Consider the following 23,967-nt stretch of genomic DNA (forward strand, 5'->3'; position numbering starts at 1 on the left):
TGACCATTTCATGATAAAGCACATGGAAATTGTTTACAGGTATCCATGAAGTCACGGAGGAGTACTTTAGGCTGTCGTCTCGTGTCAATTTTAAGACAAATAACAAACAAAAAAGTTTATTAGTAAACTGTTTATACAGATTCAGGCACATGTAATGATGTGTGATGATATCATTGACGATGATGCAGCTGATATTCATAACTGACACGATAACCATTCTGTCTCAAACAAATCGGGTACAGAATCTGTGGAGCCTGACTTTATGGAACCAATTTCTGTGGTTAAATAAATCGACAGCAGCTTGAAGTATGGCATATTTTCTACAAATCGCTGTGAAGACGACAAAGATGAAACCACTCCTCCGTGACTTAAATCTTCATGGATATTTGTAAACACGCCTGTACGGAGGAAGGGCTCATTTGAAATGTTAATGGATATAGAACATGCCAAATCAATAAGAAGCAACCCTAACTACACAAAGATGTAGAGAAAATGAATAGTTAGCTTGAAAAATAAATATACTCTCTCTATATTAAATCTATTTTCGATTGCAATGAGTATGCTCCTTTAGGATAAGGGGGCTGCCCCACTCATTGCAATTATTCTCTTTCTTACAATATTAAATATACCCAAACTGTGTGGCCTGTGTGAATTCAATTAAAACATGTCCTTAGGAGCTATGCTGCCAATTTTTTTTATGCATTAAAAACATTTCAGTACAGACCATTTACTTTTAATGGGGTGCTATGAATTTCACCCCAAACTTTAGATTTCTTTGGTTTTCATTAAAGCCTGGCAAAAATATAACCTTATCACATATAATTAAATATTGTTAGAAATATGAAAACAGTCGAATGTCTTAATACATTTTTTTCAAGTTGCCTTTTTTTCAATTGAGGAAGATTCAATGGTTATTTTTTTTAATTTAAAATACACTCTTTAATACATTGTCTTATAAATCTTTAATATCTACATTTTTCTGATGAAAATACTCTACTCATGAAAACATTCTAGTCAAGTATGCTTATGAAAACATTCTAGTCAAGAAGCATACATGTCTGAATATATTTCTTTAAAACAGTTCTAGTCATAATGACATTCCTTGTTTATAAGTGTTCCAGTATTTAATAATTATGCCATATTTTATGTCATAAATTAGATAATGACACTATGTTAAAGTTTCAGTTTTGGTTAAAAAGTTTTTTTATCTGAGAATGCCTGTTCATTTGATGTTGGTTTTCAGCATGTCCAGTGTTTGTTGTTTTAAAATGGGTTTTTTTCTTCACAAGAAACTTGGTTTAGTGTAACTGCTTGTTTAAACTGTATTTTGGCTGATAAAATAAAATATTTTTCCTACCTAACGACCCTTCAGTCTGAAGGTACAGTCGGAAAACTGCAAACAAACATATTTTTAAGGTTGGCCTTAGTTAGTTTTATGAATGATATATGCTTTATTATTAAAGGTACAGAAAATTTAGCTGAGGCAACACCAAAGAGAGCACCTAGTGTACCATCTGACTTGTCTAGCGTAGGACAGACTCCTGGTTTAAGTAAGGATAAGCCTGGTTCTATGACTAGATTACCACAGCGTGGCCATGGTGGTAGTAAAGAGACTTTGTCCACTGTTGAGAAACCATCAGAATTACCCAAGGTAATCTCATATGTAATTTTGATCATAGATTTGTGAAAATCATCAGTTTTCATAGTTCAAGAGAAAAATTATCAATTTTAAGATATAGACATGGTCATTGATGATAAAAGAAGGAATTGGTAGGTTTCAGGTCATTTCTTAAATGTTAACAATTAAAAGTTAATTTATGGGCTATTCTACATATGAAATAAAAAGATAAAAGAATACATACCATCACAAAAAGACAAGAGAAATAAAAAAAACATTTAGTAACTAATTTCACATATTTCAAAGTTTGTTGGTCATATTTTATTGATTAATTCGTACATTTAATTAAAATCGCCAAACTTGATAGATGTGCTTTTATTGTATTTAAGTTAGTTTTAGCTTGAACAGCTGACTATTATAGCATGTATTTCAGAAAATATGAGAGATTTTTTTTTTATTTCATGCAGAAACAAGTAATTTTTTCATGATTGATTGATTAATCGATTTTTTTTCCAAGCGTCCAATATGGGAACTTTTATTACGTGTTGAAAGACTCACTGGCTTTGAGATGGAGAACATCAATAAAGTCTTGTTCCTTGCTGGTTTTACTAGTGGGATAAGGATTATTTTATGATGAACTGATACACTATGTCCTTTCATTTCCATCATAGAAATGGAAAATTCAGAATTTTTACTAATGCTATCTTGTTCCAATTGAATGCCTTTGTAAATGCATGTCACCGTTAATGAGTGATTTTGTAAAGTTTATTTTGTTTGTGTAATAGATGGGTATGTACAGATCACCTGCAATGTATAAGGTAAATTGTGTACAAGTACCTATAATCTGTATTCTTCTGTGTTGTATTCAGGTTCCCAGATACAGTGTGCAGAGGTCATGAAATATGCCTTACTGCTTTACATGTCCGGAAAATTAGGTTCAATCAGACAAGTATTAAAAATTGTCTGACCATATTTTTGACAATTTTTTTTCTTTCTATTTTCAATATTTGCCAGGCAAATTTTTCATTTGACTGATCAGATGTTAGGCACTAAATTGAAACTTTTGAGAAGACTTCTGTGAATTGTATTATACAAAAGTTGGTATCGTTTGCCTCTCTTTTGAAATACTTCCATTATTAGGTAACTATGAAATTATGCATTGTTTGAAGTAATGCATATATTCCTGAATACATCACACAACATCTTATTAACTAACTATAATACCAGATAAAACTATACTGCATGGATAATAGAATTGTAACATGATATGTTATTATGAAATTAGCATGATTTCACCACAAATTCTCATTGGATATTGTTAACAGCACCAAGTTATACTAAATATAGTTAAATAATAATGATTAACTCGGGATAAAACATTACACTTTTACCTTTTCTGTAACAAAAGATGACAAAAAATTGATAATCAGGGTTTTAAATTATAAATGCAATCAGTTAAGTTGATATTCTTTTAAAAATGAAATTTAATTTAAAGTTGACCTCTAAATATGTTGAATTACATGCATTGGAAATTATTGATATTCTTTGGGAAATGAAATTAAATTTGAAGTTGACCTCTTAATATCATGAATTATTCTTTTCTGTTCCTGATGAGTTGCCATAATATTCATATCTATTTAATTCTTCATCGCATAGTACTCTTTTAAGATAATAAAAGTAGTAATTATTTTTGTTTGTTTATAGAAGTGCAAGTTACACAACAGCCCATGTGGATTTTGCTTTTTCCACATGCCCACCGTGGGCAGCCCACCCATGCCCACTCTAGCTATGATATCTTTTTTTGTAAAAATATTGATTACAGATGCTTATCTGCTGTTTTCAAGTGATTGTACTTGCAAGTCTTTGAATTAAACAATAGAAATTACATGCCCACTCTTCCCATGGTGGGCCGGTGGACAAAGCAAAATCCACCTGAGCTGTAGTGTATATACACTGTATTTAAATATTTACACATCCTGCTGAATGCTTAGAGTAAAGAGTATAGTTTTATTTAAATAATTAAACACTCTTTGTTAAAATAAACTTATGGTTTTGTAAAAAAAAATGATGTCTGTTTAATACCATCTATATATCTATATATTAAAGTGTTCAAAGATAACAGAAGGGTTGCTTCTGCTTCTGCTAAAATGAAAATAAGTTGTGGTCAAGTTTGACAAAATTTAAAAATACTTTTTTAATGCTATAGTCGAGAGCTTATGACATACAGTTTTGTAGTCAGCTGGTTTAAATTGTTTTATTGGCAATAGCATATTGACATAAAAAAAATATAAACATTTTCTTTGTAATTATTATATTTAAAAACATATATTACTAACAAGAGGTTTTGAGATTTATTCAAAAGATTCTAACTCCTCATAATATGTATGATTAATGCTTTTTAACATTTTGTTATTCTAGAAGAAATAGAATAAGATTTAATAGGCGACGTTTATATCTTCTATTGGTTAAATTTTATTTTTCTTATAATAACTGAAAAATGTCAACTTACAATTTACCAATAACATGAATAATATGATAAATGCTAACTTTGAGATGCAGTAGAGTGTAATAGAGCAAGTGCTTCTTAATTTGTGATGTGGTAGAATTTGATGTGGCAAATGCTAATGTTGTGATGTAGTAGAGTTGATAATTTTTCTATGTAGTAAAATTTAATATGGCAAGTGCTAATTTTGGATGTTGCAAATAAACCATTCATTTATTTCTACCCATTTACTATTAATAGCATGATGTAAAATCTATCAGCCATCTTGGAATGTTGCTTTCGATACTTACCAGTTTTTGTCTCATGGTTATGTTTTAATTTCATGCAGTAGTGTAAGAAAAATAAATAAAAGCATGGTCTGTATAACTTGCTATAACATTCTTTGATTTATTCTTTCAGCAAATGACAAAAGAGTCCAAGAGATTAAGTCTTTCTTCAGAGAAAGTTGTCATGGATACAAGTAGAATGGCCATGTCAATGGAAGGTGCTATTCCTGACACAAAACGTCCAAGCATTACTCCTGATGATACCAAACGTATGAGCATGAGTATGTCAGCAGAGGGCAGCCTAACTAACATCCAACAACTGCAGGAGATGGAAGGATTAAAGGCAGAGATTAAAGATCTAAATGAAAAGCTAGAAACTTTGAAAATTAAGCGTGGGGATGATAAAACAAAACTTAAAGAGTTTGAAAAAGTCAAAATACAGTTACAGCAGGTAAGTAGTTAGATTGAAAAAGTGGATGAATTATATAGAATTTCATGCACATGTATGTATGTAACTGCAAAAATGAAAAATAATTGAAAGTATTTCCATAAAAATATAAAATATATACCAATACACATAATTAACAGCGCCTGGTGATGTTTTATAGCCTGACCGGTTTCGGTCCGAAAAGGACCTTCATCAGAGGCAGAATGATGGATTAATGTTTGCACCCTATTCAACATATTTTTCAGTTAACATGATTGAATTTTGCAAGTTGATACTCTCAACAAGCCTATTATATACAAATATATAATAAGGATTGTCAGCATTTGGTTAAACACATTGAAAATTAAAAATATCAAACAGACACAGTTTGTTTCAAGTGAAAGATACTTGCAGATCCAGTGATTGACATAGATTTTCTCAATGTTACCCAGTCCCTGGGCTTGATTGACCTGTGAGTGTTTGTATGATTTAATTATTCTGTATTTGATTTTTAATTTATAGTATTATGGGCATTGAAAAGTGATAATATGATAGTGTTGATTTTATTAATTTCATGTTTATAAATCAATTCTCTGTACATTACAGCTGCAAGAGTACAAAGTTAAAGCCCAAGAATTACACAAAGAGACACAACAACACCTGCAAGCTGCAAAGAAGGTAAACATATTTTATAACATAACACAACAAGTAAACAGCTTTTTCTCAAAAAATCTTTAGAGTAAGATTGGTAGTAAGTTACACTGAATTGTTCATGATTTAAAAATGATTTTTCTCATAGGATATTATTTTGCCCCTGCCACTAGGCATCCTGACATCGCAAATTGTTTTCTTTTTTAACTTTAGTTAACCAAGTATTATGAAACCTATACTTCATGCCTGTTACCACCAAACACAGATCAAGTCCAAATTTGGGTGGTGTCACTTTCTTGTTCTTGAGTAAAGTCCCTTTTCAAATGATTAATTGGCTGAATTTGAAATAGATTTTGATTATAATCTATAAAGCTTGAAAGACATTTCATGATTTTCACGCTTGTTTTTTCATACGTAGGAAGCTAAAGATGTACAGGAGAGCTTTGATGCCTATAAAGATGAAATGTCAGACTTATCAGAAACAGTGGAAATTGCTACACTTGATAAAGAAATGGCTGAGGAGAAAGTAAGTTAGGAAGTTTATAATGTCAGAACAGATTTTACTGTAGTATTAAATAAAGGCAATCCAACCAATAGTATCATGGACATCGAATAATTGTATGATTAAAAAGATTGTAATGCTATATTTAGTCCTCAATGGAAAATCATTGATACTATACCTTGCAGATAGAGAGAGAGTAAAGTTGCAATGTGAAATTGATATTCATTGAACTTTTGAACCAACATTTCACTGTTCACAGAATAAAACATTTCATTGGCATTTTCAGGTCATTTATCATCTATGACATTTGTTCTATGTTTATTTATAATACATGTATATGTTTTACGTATCATATCACACTTTTGAATGACCAAACTGTTTTTGTTTTGTCCAGTCTGAAGGTTTACAACAGGAGGTAGAAAATCTGAAAGAGAAAGTAGAAGAACTGACAGTGGATCTTGAAATACTCAGAAGTGAAATTAGTGAAAAAGGTAAGTAGCAAATGTATAACTTAAATTTCTAAATCTAGTTACATTTTAAAATGAAATATCAATACAATTATTTAAAGCAAAAATACTTTTAGTTCCAGTGTGAAAAATGAAGATAGGAAAAATAATTATTTCATTTCTAATGTGAAAATACTTTTAGTTCTAGTGTGCAAAAAAAGAAATTTCAACCAAATTTTAGCAAAATATTTAACATAGGGCTTTTCCATTAAAAGATGCATGTTACTTGGTGAAGGCACTTTGGAATTGGGATAACCCCCTATAGAAACAATTTTAGTTACATTTTCACTTTCAAAAAAGTACTTGACGTCCATCCCTTTTTGAAATTTTGAAGTTCCTTCCCCAGGTCCAATGTATGTTTTATGGAAAACAGCCATAAATCATTGTACAAACCTTTTGATACTTCATGAGAGTATTTTTAAAAATGGATGAAGACTGATTTTAACTAATTTTATTTTAGGAACAGATGGTGTAGCCTCAGACTACCAAGTAAAACAGTTAGAACAGCAGAATGAGAGATTAAGAGATGCTCTTGTTAAGTAAGAATTTTAAATGCAGATTAGTGTAGACTAGACTAGAGCATTGAATGCATTGTATATTTTTAATTTGTAAATCTGTATGATACAAACATAGTAATTTTTTAAAGGAATTTGTAAATGCGAAAAATCTATTTTGGCATATCTTAAGTTATTTTTACAGGCTTCAATACCCATTGTAGTATTGATAGGGTCAAGTCATCTGTACTGTACAAGTGTCCAACTACTTTGTAATGAAAAATTGTCATTGCTCATATGCAATTTATTTGCATTTGAGCATCAGCAAACTTGCAGATAATTTCCTGTGAACAGAACCATCTACATTTGGCTATAAAGTCCTAACAAAGAGACGAATCAAATGTAAGTTCAACTAATATATTATTTTGACAGAATGAGGGATTTATCAAACCAAGAGAAGAATGATGCTGCAAGAAAAACCAAATTAAATGAAGACATGTTGAAAGAGTTAACAACATTAAAGAAAGATAAAGAAAAGTTGCAGACTGAAGTGGCTTCTCTCCAGGCTGAGATGATTGACCTAAAAGATCAGGTATATAGTATAGTATAGTCATAATCAAATTCACATTAATATAGATGCTGTTCATTTTGAATTTTGCAAAAATCTCAATGCAAATTGTTTGGTGGAGAAAAATGTTTACTAAAACAAAATTGAAGTTGAATAGTGAAGAAATAACGTTAAAACTTATGAACTGCATAACTTAATGCATATTATTTTATTTTTCACATATTAATTGCTGATGTTATCCTAAATATCAGATAATGTTTAAAATTGAAATTTAGCTGAAACTTTCTGTATTCTGTTAAACTTTGTACGAGTGAAAAATAAGAACTTGTGATTATTAAAAGTAATAAATGTAGCAGTCACTAAAATCTGTAAAAATACTTTTTACAAGGTGGATGCTGCTTTGGGAGCAGAAGAAATGGTAGAAACTCTGACAGAAAGAAATCTGAAGTTGGAAGATAAGATACAGTCACTTGAAGAAGAAATGGCAGATTTGGTAAGATGAACTATGTTTAACCTAGAAAAGCTTATTCTTTTATCACTTTTTCCAGCTCAACTGATAACAGGTTAAAGTTTTTGGTCAAGGTAGTTTTCGATAAAGTTGAAGTCCAATCAACTTGAAACTTAGTACACATGTTCCCTATGACATGATCTTTCTAATTTTAATGCTAAATTAGAGTTTTGACCCCAAATTCACAGTCCACTGAACATATAAAAGGGCATGTGATGGAGCCCAGTGTACTATGGACACATTCTTGTTGTTCTTAATATATTTCAGGGCAATTCCATAAATAAGATAATGTAAATTTTACTTAAATGGTGTAATAATTTCTGCTTTGAGTCTTAGAATATAACTATAAAGTCAAAATATGATATCATTATTTACACCTTTATTTCCTACAGGAAGCACTTCATGAAATGAATGAAGAATTACAGGAGAATGCTAGAGAATCAGAGCTAGAACTGAGAGAAGACATGGACCTTGCTAATGGTAAAGTAGCTGAGGTTAATATATTTATATGATATTGAGTGTCAGTACAACAACTTATAAATTTATGTCTTTACCTAATATGTAATTTGTATTGACTTTTTTTACCAAATGTATTTGTCACATTTTTCTTTCATCAATTATCTAATTTTCTATATCATCAAAAGTACCATATATCAATCTGAGAATCAAAGGTGTATTATTGAAATTTATGTGTAATCCCTAAAACCAAAATCTTCTAATCTCAAGTAAGCACTGTTAAAGATATTTCTTCAATAACCTGTAAATATAAAAAAAAATGAGATCTGTTCTGTCCCATTGGTCTTAACTCATTATTGTTTACCTGAGAAAGAACCACACATACTTTTTCATTCTTCTAACTTCCGCATTTATGCATATATTGTCAAGGAAGCTATGACTCTGATTTAAGATTACATTTTCAATCAACTTTATTTTCTAGTACAAAAGAAAACTGGATGCTACATCAGAAACTATTGCTGACTATGAATCAACTATTAGTAAATTCAGAGAATTAGTTACCAGTCTAAAGGTAAGCAACAATTAGTAAATTCGGAGAATTAGTTACCAGTCTAAGAGTAAGCAACTACAAGGTAAGCAACTATAAGTAAATTCAGAGCATTTGTTACCAGTCTATAGGTAAGCAACTATTAGTAAATTCAGAGAATTGATTACCAGTCTAAAGGTAAGCAACTATCAGTAAATTCAGAGAATTAGTTACCAGTCTAACGGTAAACACTATAAGTAAATTCAGAGAATTTGTGACCAGTCTAAAGGTAAGCAAATATTAGTAAATTCAGAGAATAAGTTACCATTCTAAAGGTAAGCCACTATTAATAAATTCAGAGAATTAGTTACCAGTCTAAAGGTAAGCAACTATTAGTTAATTCAGGGAATAAATAACCAGTCTAAAGGTAAGCAACTATTAGTAAATTCAGAGAATAAGTTACCATTCTAAGGGTAAGCAACTATTTTATAAATTCAGAGAATAAGTTACAAGTCTAAAGGTAAGTAACTATTAGTAAATTCAGAGAATTAGTTACTAGACTAAAGGTAAGCAACTATTTATAAATTCAGAGAATTAGTTACAAGTCTAAAGGTTAGCAACTTTTTGTAAATTCAGAGAATTAGTTACCAGTCTAAAGGTTAGCAACTATTAATAAATTCAGGGAATTAGTTACCAGTCTAAAGGTAAGCAAAGATAGCATTCTTTGATAATACACCAAAAATTACACCTTAATGCAAGTATAAAACTACAGAGAATTTCACATAACTGAAAACAATATTTGTCTTTCAGTAATCAGTTTATAAAAAAAATTAGAAAATCACATACAAACATCCCAAAAATTTATGAATATCACTTATGATATAAAAGGGGGTTTAAAGGTACCAAGCCTTGACAAACAGTAGCAATTGGAAGTGTTCTATTACCTTTACATGCATTTTTATGTTTGTTTTACTTCAAGGAATCAATCAGAGAATTACAAAGTAAGCAAGCTGAAGCTGGACAGAAAGAAGCCACACCAACCATTGAAACTTTTGATTTCAAGGCCAAATTTGCAGAGACTAAGGCTTATGCAAAGGTTTGTATTCAAATTTGGTATTTTTACTTGTCAAAATATGTTTAACATGCATATACACTTACACTAATTTTCATATCTTTTTATGATTGGCTAATATAAAACAATCTATCATTTTGTTGACAACATTTCAAACATTATAATCAGTTGATATGAATCATTATTATACCTGCTATACAGTTACTTGAAGTTTTTTGTTTTTAAATTTCAGTAATTTCATTTTATTTATACTTTTATATTTATATAAATCAATATAGTATGTTTGTTTGGTGTAATTAAGAAAAAACTTATTAATGTTTATTTTTCTTAATTCTTATTTTATTTACAGAAGAATATGATGGTATTATTTTAACATTTTGATAATAGTTTTATGCTAATACTTTGTTAAAATACGTAATTTTTTAATAAACAAATTGTTTACAATAATGCTGATGTTTAAGAGTAGGGTGTTTGATTAGAAGTAAAAAGTAGTTAAATATATTATTTCTTCAAACTAGACAAACTTTTAGATTATGTTATGGGTTTTGCTAATTATCAAAGGCTGTAAGGTGACCTATAGGTTCTTACTTCTATATTTTGTATCAACATAATAAGAACAGAATTTAAATCTGTTTTTGATGCAGTGCTGTTTGGACCATCAAAACAAAATATTTCTAATAAATAATCTTATAATTTTATGTTTAGAATTTGCTAAATACATGATAGAGTGAAAATTCATTAGAAATAAGGCAATACAAAAATTAATTAATATAGTTGATCATTTAAATTGGGGACCATTTAATGAGTCTGACAATAATCCCTTACCAAACAACCAGTTGACTGCATATTAATTTACTAAAATGTTGATTTTCAATTCACTGCACAGTGTGATTGTTTGTGTGTGTAATCTTAAGCTTTTATTCACAATATAATTCTATGAAAAAAAGTTATATGAAGCTAGTAACATATACTTTTAGCTCACTATTTGTTGCTATCTGCATTACTGTATGAACTTTGATTTGACAATTAGAAAATATTGCAAGCAAATATAATATTAATCAAGAATTACTGTGTATATTTTGCCACCTAGGAACATGAAACCATTTCAAAGGTAAATTTGGAAGTAAAGGTCCATGCTTTGAAACAATACCTCAACATATGTAGCTGATAGGACAGCTTTTAAATGGGAAAACATGCTCCTTTATCTTGAGTATCTCCAAATGAATTAGAATTTTACATTTTACAATCAAAACTGAAATTGTTTTACAATTTATGAATGCATTTTCATATTTCAACAGATATACTGTGTAATGATTATTGGAATTTAATCTTTTAAATTTTACAAAAGGAATCAGAATTTGTAAATTCTTTGTTATTTGGAGAGACAAGAACTTACCAATGCTTCAGGTTACAGGTTAACGAAATGAATACAGATTAAATATAGTTGTCAATGTGCCACTACATTTTACAAGTAAATATTAACCCTAGAAAACCCCAGTTTTATGATGAAAATGACCTTTTAAACCCTCTTCAAACAATTGAGAATGGGATTTTGCATTTGTCCAATGGTGCATGCATTGGTGTATATATCTAAAGCAAGGAAGATTTATTCTGACATACATTTTATTTTTTAATATGTCTTTTTATGGAAAAGTTACAGCTTATTAAGAGTCAAATAAAGCATTGATTCACAAAAGTTTGTACAGATGCATCAACTGAAACATAAATATCTATGATCTGAAATGATTTCAGAATTTTTAGCAACCATAAAGTTATTATTGTATCATTTGCATAATGAATTGATATATTTGATATCTTCAGACAATAGACATGGAGTTGAGAAAATTAGAGGTAGCACAAGCCAATAAACATATTGCCATGTTACAGTCCTTTATGCCGGAATTCTTTGTCAACAGGGGAGGTAATTATAGCTACTGTTTTGTGTTTGCATTTGTTAAAAAGAATAAGTGGATATTCAATGAAGGATCATAAATAAATGTTTAATTCTGAAATATGATCAATTATTTCATTTAAGGCATAAGTTTATTCAGTTCTAAAAAAATCTGTATGTTTTGGTTTTCTTATTACATTTTATAGATAAGACCAAACCTTGTAACATGAAATTTAATTTAGATATTTACTTTGTTGCTCTTTGTTGAATTGAGCTTAATCATTGTAAGAAAAATATACAAAGTTAAGGAGTTTTTGTGGTGCATTGATCATAAGATAAAATTTGATATTTTCTCATACAGGTGATCATGATGCTGTACTGGTGTTACTTATGATACCGAGGATCATTGGTAAAGCTGAAATGTTGTCATCACAGGTCAAAGAAAAGGTACAAGTATTGTATTTTTTGTTCTTTCTCATGAAAAATAGTACATGTATTGGTAAATATGAGCAAAAATCTAATTTATTTTAAAAAGTTCTAGAACTGAATGAAAAGCAAGCAATGTAACACAATTTTATTTTTTGCCAGATTATATCTTAACAGCAATGATGTATCATGAACACTGATTGGCAATGATAATGTAAAAATCAGTAATTTTCAATTGAATTCAAAGTTTTTTCATGTAGTTTTAAGAACTTTTAAAACTGAATTATGTTTACATTGATTAGTTTTTAATACAAAGTATAACAGCAGAATTTTGAGGAAACATAACATTAAAACTGTTAGACATTATGGTTGGTTACTCCCAAAGATACTGCCCCGACTTTGAACAGAGTTATTTTTTCACATGTATCTTTTCCTTTTCCTATAGAGCTCTCAATTATGGTGTTGTTTATAATTAACAGCATCAAAGATCCAATATGATGGAAAATCCTATAAAATGAAAAAAAATGATATCTTACATTCTATACAGAGGTATTGTGTATGGTATTGGTAACCTACTTATGTTTTCCAGGCGCGTAGCTCCCTATAAGCCAACACGCAGTTGCGTGCACATCAATTCGGCATGCAAAAAAAAATGCAAAATAAAAATTTGAAGGATACACATATGAGTATATGCTGTCACTTTTTCAAATGATGTAATGTCATTAAATATCGGCATTTGGTTTTAAAATTAAAGTTTTATTGCAGATGACAAAGACGGACAGTAACTTGAATCTATTACAAGATTATGATTTGTTATACTCTTGTAGTTTCGGAGAACATTTTACAGAGTACGGTTTATCTGTTTGGAATGCGATGTACCAATCGGCCATTAGAAGTAAAAAAAAAAGTCTTTTTCTCGGGATATATCAGTTTGTTTTGGGGGTATAATGTTTTTCTTGTATTTCTCGGGAAATTGTGGTACCGGAAAATGGTTTGTTTATCGGATTTTGGCCATTGGACGGTTAATTGAGAATTCAGAAAAATCACTGCTTTGCACATATCTGCTTCCTCGTGTTGTAGGAAATACAACAAACGAAAAAATCGCAGCATTGTTTGAAACATACGAAACTGACTTGTCATGTAATTTTGACAAATTCAATCGGGAGGTCGCTCGATGGCGAACACGCTGAATTACATCTCGCGGGTTCTACCGCAGAGAGATCTGTTGAAAACATATGTACGATTAACAACGAACAATGACGGTTTAGCATCGCTAGCATTGCTGCATATTCATCGGGAATTATTTTGTGTGAATATTGACAAAGTAATAAAGAAGATCGTTTCTGCTAAGACCCGAAGGGCAGATTTTTGACAATTTTTAGTAAATTCCATAACACAAAAATGTGTTGTTTATGTATTCAATTAACCATGCTTTATTCTATTTAGATGTTCTATTAGAAGATTTTTGAATAGTTTTGCATTCATGAATTATGAATAAGTCCTATGTACATGTAACTTCTCAATTAACCGTCCTATGGCCAAAACCCGAAAAACAAACCATTTTCTGCATAAAAGAGTCCCAAAATTTTTCGGTATATGCTTGCACATCGTTTCATTCTAGCTACGCCCCTGTTTTATTAGTAGCCTGAGGCACTGTTGATAGCTTTACCCTGATGCAGAAGAATGATATAATATCAATCCCAATGGGTAGAAATTATGATACAAGTATCTGATTATACTGCAAACAATTATTGAGTATTCTCTCAACCTCCAGCTTCTAGAAAAAACAACTTAATATCTTAATATGATATAGAAATGGTTATTAAATATATTATATATATTAAATATAGAATGATTAATTTTACCACAATGTTTACTTTCAGTTTGAATTGACAGAAGGAATTAATAGAGAAACAGTGCTAAAAAGTCATAAAGCAGAACAGAGTAGTTTTGGTAACAATGTTATACTCATGCTGAGTACACTACAGGCTATTCTTAGACAGTATGAAAGGTAAGCATCATGGTTTTTTTAAATCATTAGATATATAAGGATTTATTGTTGGTAATTGCTGATTTTCAAAAGGAATTTTGCTTTTTCAAAGATTTTTCAATCAGATATACATGCAATACCACAGCATTATTTGTTTGTTTTTTCATAAAACTTCCCTTATATATTTCAGTGCTCTTAACACTTGTAGTACAGACCTTTTATTGAAGATAGGAACATTATTACCAGAAATGAATGCCCATGAGAAGTCCATGGATTATTTTGTAGAACTACTGAGGAAAGACACTGTAAGTTGACTGATCTTTTGCCAAAAAACAGTACCCTGAAAGATAGTGCATATTTAATTAATTTTTATATCTTACATATATTACAAACAATTCTATTGGGTAATACATTATCAAGTGACATGGGATGATTGAGTTAATTTCCATTTAATTGCAAGAAAGGATGAATAACCCTTAAAATTTACACCAGTTATCTCCCATGAAAATGACATAACATGTGTAAATAAACAAAAGAGCACTGTTCACCTTACAGAAAACCCATTGAGAAATGAGACAATAAGGCTTTTAACATACATCTAGTGCTGATGATATCTCTGATAAACGGTCCTTTTCAGGGCTATCAATATTTTACAAAAAGATTCTACTTTTGTTGTACAAAGGAGAAGTTCTAAGACACACATGTATTTTCAAATGTCAACTAGTGTTTGAGTTTGATAAAGTAAGGTATTAAAGCATTTTTTCAATGCTTCAAACAGCCCTTTCATAGTTAGTTTAGGTATAATAAAACAATTGTGGCCCCTAAGAAGTGCTGAATATCCAAAATTGTCAACTGTTAAAAATTATTTCACTCAGTGAAATAAACTAATTGTGTTTATAATTATGGATAATCACCTTTTCTATGGGCCATTATTGTATATAGTTAGTATGATACATTAAGTGTGTTAAAATGTCTTATACCTTTACTCTTCATTTTCAATAATCGAGCATAGTTATTTCATTTGTAGGGTGAGTCTATTATTTTTATTGACACTCCATCAGTATATTTACTTATGGAGAAATAGGAATTACTACTCAGCATTGCATAGTATATCTGTAGTTATTTTACATTGTTTCCACTTACAGTTGGATGAGACAGTATCTTTAGATCTACTAGAGAAGTCAATTGCATACTTCCAGGTAAATATTATTTTGTTCTGTACAGAGATAGTACATGTACAGTTTTGTAATATTTTGCACTCATTTATTTTCGTGGGTACTTATTTTTGTGGATTAAGGAAAACTTACATGTTCGTGGATATTTGATTTTGTGGTTTTGCAGCAGGCTACATATAAGCCATGTAAAATTAGTTATTCATTGATCATTTAAGGTGGTACCCAACACTACAGGGAGATAACTCTGTAAAATCAGCTAAACGTTTTAATTACGTTGTGTTGTTAAGGGAATATCAAACTTCTCAATGATCAAAACAAGTGTTTGTCAAACTGCTATATAACCAGTGTAATTTTTCTGATAAAACGGTTGGTTCAAATTTTTAGAAATTTCTATATTTTTGTTAAAGGGTCAAAGTAAATACTTTGTCAAAATTTTAAGAAAATTAAACAAGCCAAACTAATTTTAGTTAAAGTGTTGGGGACCACCTTAATTTCTTGGTTTACCTGTACCAAAGAAATGAATATTGGTATTCAATGAATAATAATGAATCCATAGTACATAACACTGCTGAAAAATCTTTGTGCACAAAAGTTGAATGTTTGAACATATATTGCAGCTCAAAAAATATATTACGATAGAAACAACCATTCAGGGATCCTGTAATTCACTTACTGTTACCTATTTATTCTTCACCTTAAGGTTGTTGATAAAGGTTTCATTCCAATTTCTTGGTTATCAAGCTTATAGGAAACTAGCAACCAATTATAATTTAAAGTTACTGACTGTACCAACAATTTTAGATATATTCTATGTTAAAAGATGTAAAAATAAAGAAATTTCTGTGTGTTTTTTTCAGTTTTTCAATTGTCATCTTAATTTCAATACTTGACATTATTTTGATATTGTATTCTTTTTATTCTATAGCAACTCTACACGGTCCATTTGTCTTCAGAGAAAGTTGACTGTACTTCTATGATGGCAGATAAAATCAGAATGACAACCAATGCATGTGACTGTATATCCACTGATATTGCAAGACTAAGAGTACTGCTCCAGGTACAGATATACATAAACTATGCTTTTCAAATAATTCCTTTAGGACATGAAAACAATACTGAAGAAGCCGCTGCAGTATATTATTTTATGCACACCATTATTTTATTTATTATTATTACTTTTACTGTTAAATCTGGTTTTTGTTATATCTACTTTACGTTTATGTATGCCGTCATACGACAAAATTATTTTTATGTCTACCTGTGCGAATTTCAAACGCGCAATTTTACACCAGTAATGAAAACCTTCTATCATTTATGGGTAGACTTTACATAGATAAATTCAGCCGTATTTGACGTGAAACTGTACTTATGTGTCCAGTCATACTTTGAACCACACCATTATTTTATTTATTATTTTTACTGTAAGTCTGTTTTTTGTTATATCTACTTTACGTGAGTCTGCATTTATGTATGCCGTCATACGACAAAATTATTTTTATGTCTACCTGTGCGAATTTCAAACGCGCAGTTTTACACCAGTAATGAAAACCTTCTTTCATTTATGGGTAGACTTTACATAGATAAATTCAGCCGTATAAGAAAAGCAAAATGAGAATGTTAAATTTGATGTATGCCTTTTTGTGCTACTTTGTTACATTTGTTGTTTATGTAGTGATATTAAGATGATAACACAATATTGACTGTTGTACCCCTATTTTTGACATTTTTACTCTTTGAGTATGTTTGTTTTGTTCATGCATCGTTGACAATGTAATGGAATTTGATGCGACTGTCATACAAGTGAGAGGTTTAGCTAGCTATAAAACCAGGTTCAATCCACCATTTTCTACATTAGAAAATGCCTGTACCAAGTCAGGAATATGACAGTTGTTATCCATTCGTTTGATGTGTTTGGACTTTTGATTTTGCCTTTTGATTTTTGATTTTCCTTTTTGAATTTTCCTCGGAGTTCAGTATTTTTGTGTTTTTACTTTTTTTATGCCCCACCTACGATAGTAGAGGGGCATTATGTTTTCTGGTCTGTGGCTCCATCTGTCTGTGCGTCCGTTCGTCTGTTCAGGTTAAAGTTTTTGGTCAAGGTAGTTTTCGATGAAGCTGAAGTCCAATCAACTTGAAACTTAGTACACTTGTTGCTTATGATATGATCTTTCTAATTTTAAAGCCAAATTAGACTTTTGACCCCAATTTCACGGTCCACTGAACATAGAAAATGAAAGTGGGAGTTTCAGGTTAAAGTTTTTGGTCAAGGTAGTTTTTGATGAAGCTGAAGTCCAATCAACTTGAAACTTAGTACACTTGTTACTTATGATATGATCTTTCTAATTTTAATGCCAAATTAGACTTTTGACCCCAATTTCACGGTCCACTGAACATAGAAAATGAAAGTGGGAGTTTCAGGTTAAAGTTTTTGGTCAAGGTAGTTTTTGATGAAGCTGAAGTCCAATCAACTTGAAACTTAGTAAACTTGTTGCTTATGATATGATCTTTTTAATTTTAAGCCAAATTAGACTTTTGACCCCAATTTCACGGTCCACTAAACAGAAAATGAAAGTGGGAGTTTCAGGTTAAAGTTTTTGGTCAAGGTAGTTTTTGATAAAATTGAAGTCCAATCAACTTGAAACTTAGTACATATGTTCCCTATAGTATAATCTTTCTAATTTTAATGCCAAATTAGATTATTACCCAATTTCACGGTCCATGGAACATGGTAAAGGATAGTGTGAGTGGGGCATCCGTGTACTTTGGACACATTCTTGTTTTTTATATCACTTATGTTGTAAAAAAATATTTTACCAATATTTTATTTAATGAATGGCTATTATTCATTTTGAATTTACTGAACCATAAAATTATTTTTGACTCTTCACATTGAATAATCGGCGAAGCAGATTATGTAAAATGTGAAGAGTCAAAATTTAATTTTATGGTCAATAAATTCAAAATAAATGATTGCCATTCAATATAAATAATTCTATGTGGGAGTGTCGCAATAAAATTGACAACATTGAAAATAAAAGAAATACTTTTAACCAATCAGAAGACAGTAAATACACCAAATTTATTTATTTATGTTTAAAGGTAACTTATTTGCCCAAATTATTTTAATCAAAAGTTATATGTGATTTTTTTTAGTAACAAGAAAAGTGCTGTTATATTTGTATATATATTGAACTAACTCTTCATTTTTATATGTGGAATGGTGAGCTACAGTTCAATTCTGACTTTTGTTATGGATGACCTCCTTTATAAGCAATAATGGCCCTTGAAATTTGGAACCAGGTTAAGTCATCCATATTTTGATTAAAGAAGCTAATAGATGATTTATCAACAAGACATGAAAATTTGCTGATGTTAGTTATATTAGTTGCTTTATTCATATTTTTAACATATTTGATTTGATATATGTTTACAGGCTGGACAGGAGCAAACAGAAATATCTATCTTGATGAGAGATTTGGAAACATGTTGTAATGATAGCAGAACTTGTGCAAGAAAGGTGGAATTTTTATTACATGTTAAAACATTTCCTATTAGCTTAATTTACTTTAGTACAAAATGTAATTAGTTGACATTTTTTAATTCATTTATGATTTATCAAAAATATATAACATTTGGTATTGTTCTGCTTTGAATATTGTGTTAAAAGTTTTAACAAGTGCATTGTTTCATTGTATATTTCTAGAATTATTTCAAAACAGATAAAATGATAAAAAAAATATGTTTTTCTTTGTAGATAAAGAGAAGATTACCACAGAAGACAGGCCCAGCAACACCTTTAAACTTCGGAAAGGAGGTAAATTATTTAGCTTACAGAGCTATTCGGATAAATCAGTCTTTGTTTGTTAAATTAAAAATGTTCAGGGCTTTCAATAAAGAGGTTTTATAATATGGATCAATTGATTCTAATGTTAGTTCTTATTGAAGATCAGATAATATTACATTAAAATGTGAAAGAAGAGTATAAAGCTAAAAGAAGTTGATTTTTCATAGTACATAGACTACATCATGTGTTGATGAATTTCAGAATTGCTCTCTTCTGTTAAACCACATCTCGCGCTACAGATATATATGAAAACATAAAAACATTGATTAAGGTTGTGCAGTTTGTAACATGAAATAATTCAATATTAGTTTAAATAATTTGACAATTTGAATCAAATGTTAAATAACAAAAAAAAACTTACTCCAAGGGAAATGCAAAAGAAAGTTCTTTATAAAATGGCAACATCAAAAGTTTAAACACATCATACTTCTACTCTATTAAGGTGGTACCTAACACCTGAACTAAAATTAATTTGGCTTGTTTAATTTTCTTAAAATTTACTTTGACCCTTTGACAAAAATATAAAAAAAATCAAAAAAATTTAACCAACCGTTTAATCAGAAAAAATACACTGGTTATATAGCAGTTTGACAAACACTCATTTTGATCATTGAGAAGCTTAATATTCCCTTTAGAACACAACGTCATTAAAACATTCTGCTGATTTTACTGAGTTATCTCCCTGTAGTGTTAGGTACCACCTTAAATTCCTATCTGTATTGGATTTTATGATATTGTAATAAATATTTTAAAACATCTTTAATTGTATTATTTTAGATACAATCTTTATTGTCTGAAGCAGGAAAGAATATCACCCATGTAGTAAGATCATTACAGTATACAGCTGCAGGGGCCATGCAACAAGCTGCTTTACTGACAGGTAAAATATGCTTGTAATTAATCTCCAGTATAATACAACCTTAACTAGGATAACATAGTATGCATTGATCTATCTTTAGTTCAATAAATATATAAACAGAACTATATATAGTACTCATGGTCTTTTTGTTGTTTGTGATCATTTACAAAATCAACAACAACTTCAAGGAGAAAAGGTTTTTAGATCTTTTTCAGTGAAAATATCCAGCATGACCAGAATTTTGTTACAATTAATTATAACTGCATACAATACTTTATACTGTAGTGGCTAGCTCCTATGATATTGAGTGGTAGGCATTTATCATAAATTAAAAGTACTATGAATTTATCATTTATAAAGTTTTGCAATTCATAGAATTGATTAAGTTTCAATATAAAAATGACACTTGTATCATATCAGATTATGTTATGAATACATATAAAAAATGTGTTTGAAAAAATCATGAAAAATGCATTCTTTCATATTTTCATAAAAAGTTTTTTATATAACAGACCAGAATTTTATTTGCCTTTGTACATTTTTGTTGCTATAATGTGTGAACCCTGCTTTCTACCAGGTGGAAGAATGGACATAGAGAACATCAAAAAGGGTAAAGGAATGATATATTGCTGCTGAATGCTCCTCTTTTAACTGTGAAAATTAAATAGTATCTTCTGTTCACTTTATTTTTAATTTAAAACAGACTGGAAAAGTTCAAGACTCTGTTGACGCATTTCTTTATTATGTTACTTTGTTGTTAAATTAGGTGTATTAAAAGCAGTAATAAGTATAAACATACATTTGGCAATTAATAAATTGCATCAGTAAATTCTGTTGTAGTAGATTTCTGTTATGTAAATAGTCAAAGTTCTTTTGATTTAAAGAAACTTTAAAATAAATTACAATAAAAAGCATAAATTATCCTCTTTTCCAACTGCATGGGTAACAAATTGACAAATTTTAATAACTCCTTTGGAATTTTACATTTCTGGTTTTCTTTTCAACAACTAACCTTCTATACTTCAAAGAATCCTCGAAATTTCTCACAATTGAAGAGAATCAAGATAGCATTCAGTGGCAATGTTTCCTTTTCATTTATGTATGAATCATGTGGGTTTGATTATTTTTGGCATGGCTTGTCCTTGCTTATGGCTTTAATTTTATTTTTTCAGACATATACTTGCAGTCAGATTACCTTCATATTTTTTTATATCATTTATATCTCATCTGCATATATTTTTTGAACCATCTTGCATCATTTCATGTTGTGTAAAAATATACAATAGAAACCAATAATCAAACCATAATATAAGTTAGAAATAGTTTAAAATGTTCAGTTTTTGTTTTACTAGTTAAAACTTATGATGTTAGATTTTGTTTAATTTTAGGTTTGCAAATTAGATATTTGTGAATCATAGGATTGCTCTGTTGATGTCATATGATATTAAAGAAATAAACGTTATTTTGAAGGAGATTATTTAAAATGTTAAATCAAACAAAACTCATTCAAAAACAGAATAAAGTCAAGTTAAGTTTTTTAGTGAATGGCTTATTATACACATGAATAAACCCTATGAAATTAACATTTGATACTAATGACTTCAATATGATATGGAGACATCATGAAACTGGCTTATACATGTATACACACATTTTGGTTGCCATGACCTCAACAATGAAATAAGAATTGACATACATGTATAACAGTGGAATTATTGTACAATTTGATAGACCTATTTCATATTTTAGTGACTATGTTTACATGTGTGTCGAGTCTCAAGCTACGTACATGTATAACAGTGGAATTATTGTACAATTTGATAGCCCTATTTCATATTTTAGTGACTATGTTTACATGTGTGTCGAGTCTCAAGCTACGTACATGTAGAACAGTGGAATTATTGTACAATTTGATAGCCCTATTTCATATTTTAGTGACTATGTTTACATGTGTGTCAAGCCTCAAGCTGTATGAAACCCGATTGTTTTTTATTTCTTCATGATAATTATTTAACAAGGACAAATAATGATGGAAAATTTTATTATGGAGGACTAATAATGTTTGAGAGAAATCAACATTATGCAAATTAAAATTTTTGAACAAACACCCACATTTTACTCACTTTCGAGTACCATAAAACTATATACTTTGAAACAATCATATAAACAGTATATATTCGTGAATGTATTTTCTTTAATGTACATTAAATACCCAATTATCTGCTTGTATTAGATACAGTAGCATTATCATGGAGGCTCAATTGGCTTAAACCACTGGGTAATTTGTGGTGCTTTTACATAGAATTGGTTCATTTGAATAATCATCGTGCAGCTTACTGTATTAATAAGGAGCAATTAACTGTTGACACAGCTAGAAAATTAATGGCACTTTTAGCTGAAATATTCTAGAGGGTTAATATAAGCTACTGAAATCACCTAGAGTAATGTTATCATTGATCATTGATTGTAAGTAAGCTTTTTGTTTTTTGTCCATGGACATGTAAATTTGTTGTCCTGTACTCAAAATCGCAATATTTTTGCTATGAAAACTTTTCCCTGTCTTAAATGCATTTTAAATGCAGTAAAACTTAGAAAAATAAACTTGGCATGGCAACTATTTAAATGCTAGTTTTTTGTTGAATCAGTGTTAGGCACAAAAGCCACATGATTGATACAACCGCCTTGGAGCCTAGTTGTATTTGAAAATGTTTATCAATATCGGTACTTTAAATTTCCTTGTGTTACCTAAATTGTATACCAGAGAAATATTTCTATGGAACGACTGATAAGCTGTGATAAATTTCACTAAACAGGCATACTGTTCTAACTGTTTTGCCTATTTGGTAGGCTGAATTTTAAATTGTTTACAGTGAATTTAATATGATAGTGACAATTAGTAAGATAACATTTTAATATAGAATGGAATGTTTTCTTTTTATGTAACTAATACTGGCATGAATTTTAAAATGAGTGGTGTGATACTTAAACTTTCTTTACTTTCTGTACATGTGTAGAAGTTAATTTATCAAAAAGATGAGAAGTGTAGAGTTATTAAAAGTAGAGTTATTAAAAGTTTCATATTTTAAACAATAATGTAAACTGGTAATACATCCCTATTTTATGGAATATACTGATAAAAAAGAGGCAAGATAGATGGTAACATTTGTTTCTCCTTTCTAACAAAGCTATTTAAGAAATAAAAACATTTAAAGAAAATAATCACAAAGACAAACTGAAAACGCACTATCTATATTCTCAACTTTGAAAAATTTTGTATTTATGTCATCTACCATGAATGAATGTTTTCAAATTAAATGGACGGAAGATAAGTTCTTTTTCCAGGATATAATTACCAAAAAAAATGTGAAAACATCTCTTTGAACAGACATTTTAAATTATTTATACAATAAACCACTTGCTAGAATATGATTTTAATTCATGTTTTGAAAACTGTCCCCTGCATCATGAAATCACAGATTAAAAATTCTAAGGATATATGCAGTTTTTGTTGAAAGCTGATACATTGTTTGAAAAATCACATTTTTTGTTCCTTGTATATGTGTGTTTATTGGAAATTAGTATTATAACAGACTGATTTTTCCTAAGTTAAAACCTTATGAATTTTGAATCGTTTGAGAAGCTTTGACATAAAATGGTACAATGTACATCTTTGAATTATATTTCC

At 29.6% G+C, this 23,967-nt stretch overlaps 1 protein-coding gene across 7 annotated transcripts in view; it reads left to right on the forward strand.

Moving 5' to 3' along the window:
* LOC139520368 (dynactin subunit 1-like) overlaps window positions 1–23,967 on the forward strand; it is a 60,124-nt gene that overhangs the window by 6,342 nt on the left and 29,815 nt on the right. Inside the window, exons 5-27 of one of the 7 annotated variants that reach the window (XM_071312949.1) lie at window positions 1,464–1,651; window positions 2,404–2,436; window positions 4,521–4,838; window positions 5,421–5,492; window positions 5,884–5,991; window positions 6,362–6,458; window positions 6,934–7,012; window positions 7,400–7,559; window positions 7,924–8,028; window positions 8,436–8,537; window positions 8,981–9,070; window positions 10,005–10,121; window positions 11,188–11,208; window positions 11,919–12,018; window positions 12,350–12,435; window positions 14,298–14,425; window positions 14,595–14,709; window positions 15,550–15,603; window positions 16,505–16,636; window positions 19,013–19,096; window positions 19,334–19,393; window positions 20,201–20,303; window positions 20,860–20,892. In XM_071312949.1, coding sequence (XP_071169050.1) covers window positions 1,464–1,651; window positions 2,404–2,436; window positions 4,521–4,838; window positions 5,421–5,492; window positions 5,884–5,991; window positions 6,362–6,458; window positions 6,934–7,012; window positions 7,400–7,559; window positions 7,924–8,028; window positions 8,436–8,537; window positions 8,981–9,070; window positions 10,005–10,121; window positions 11,188–11,208; window positions 11,919–12,018; window positions 12,350–12,435; window positions 14,298–14,425; window positions 14,595–14,709; window positions 15,550–15,603; window positions 16,505–16,636; window positions 19,013–19,096; window positions 19,334–19,393; window positions 20,201–20,303; window positions 20,860–20,892 — 2,385 coding nt within the window. The remainder of the gene's footprint in view (window positions 1–1,463; window positions 1,652–2,403; window positions 2,437–4,520; window positions 4,839–5,420; window positions 5,493–5,883; window positions 5,992–6,361; window positions 6,459–6,933; window positions 7,013–7,399; window positions 7,560–7,923; window positions 8,029–8,435; window positions 8,538–8,980; window positions 9,071–10,004; window positions 10,122–11,187; window positions 11,209–11,918; window positions 12,019–12,349; window positions 12,436–14,297; window positions 14,426–14,594; window positions 14,710–15,549; window positions 15,604–16,504; window positions 16,637–19,012; window positions 19,097–19,333; window positions 19,394–20,200; window positions 20,304–20,859; window positions 20,893–23,967) is intronic. The other 6 variants (XM_071312952.1, XM_071312950.1, XM_071312951.1 and 3 more) reach the window with 6 other exon arrangements.

This window comes from Mytilus edulis, chromosome 4 (assembly GCF_963676685.1).
Source record: "Mytilus edulis chromosome 4, xbMytEdul2.2, whole genome shotgun sequence".
In the NCBI taxonomy this organism is placed as follows: domain Eukaryota; kingdom Metazoa; phylum Mollusca; class Bivalvia; order Mytilida; family Mytilidae; genus Mytilus; species Mytilus edulis.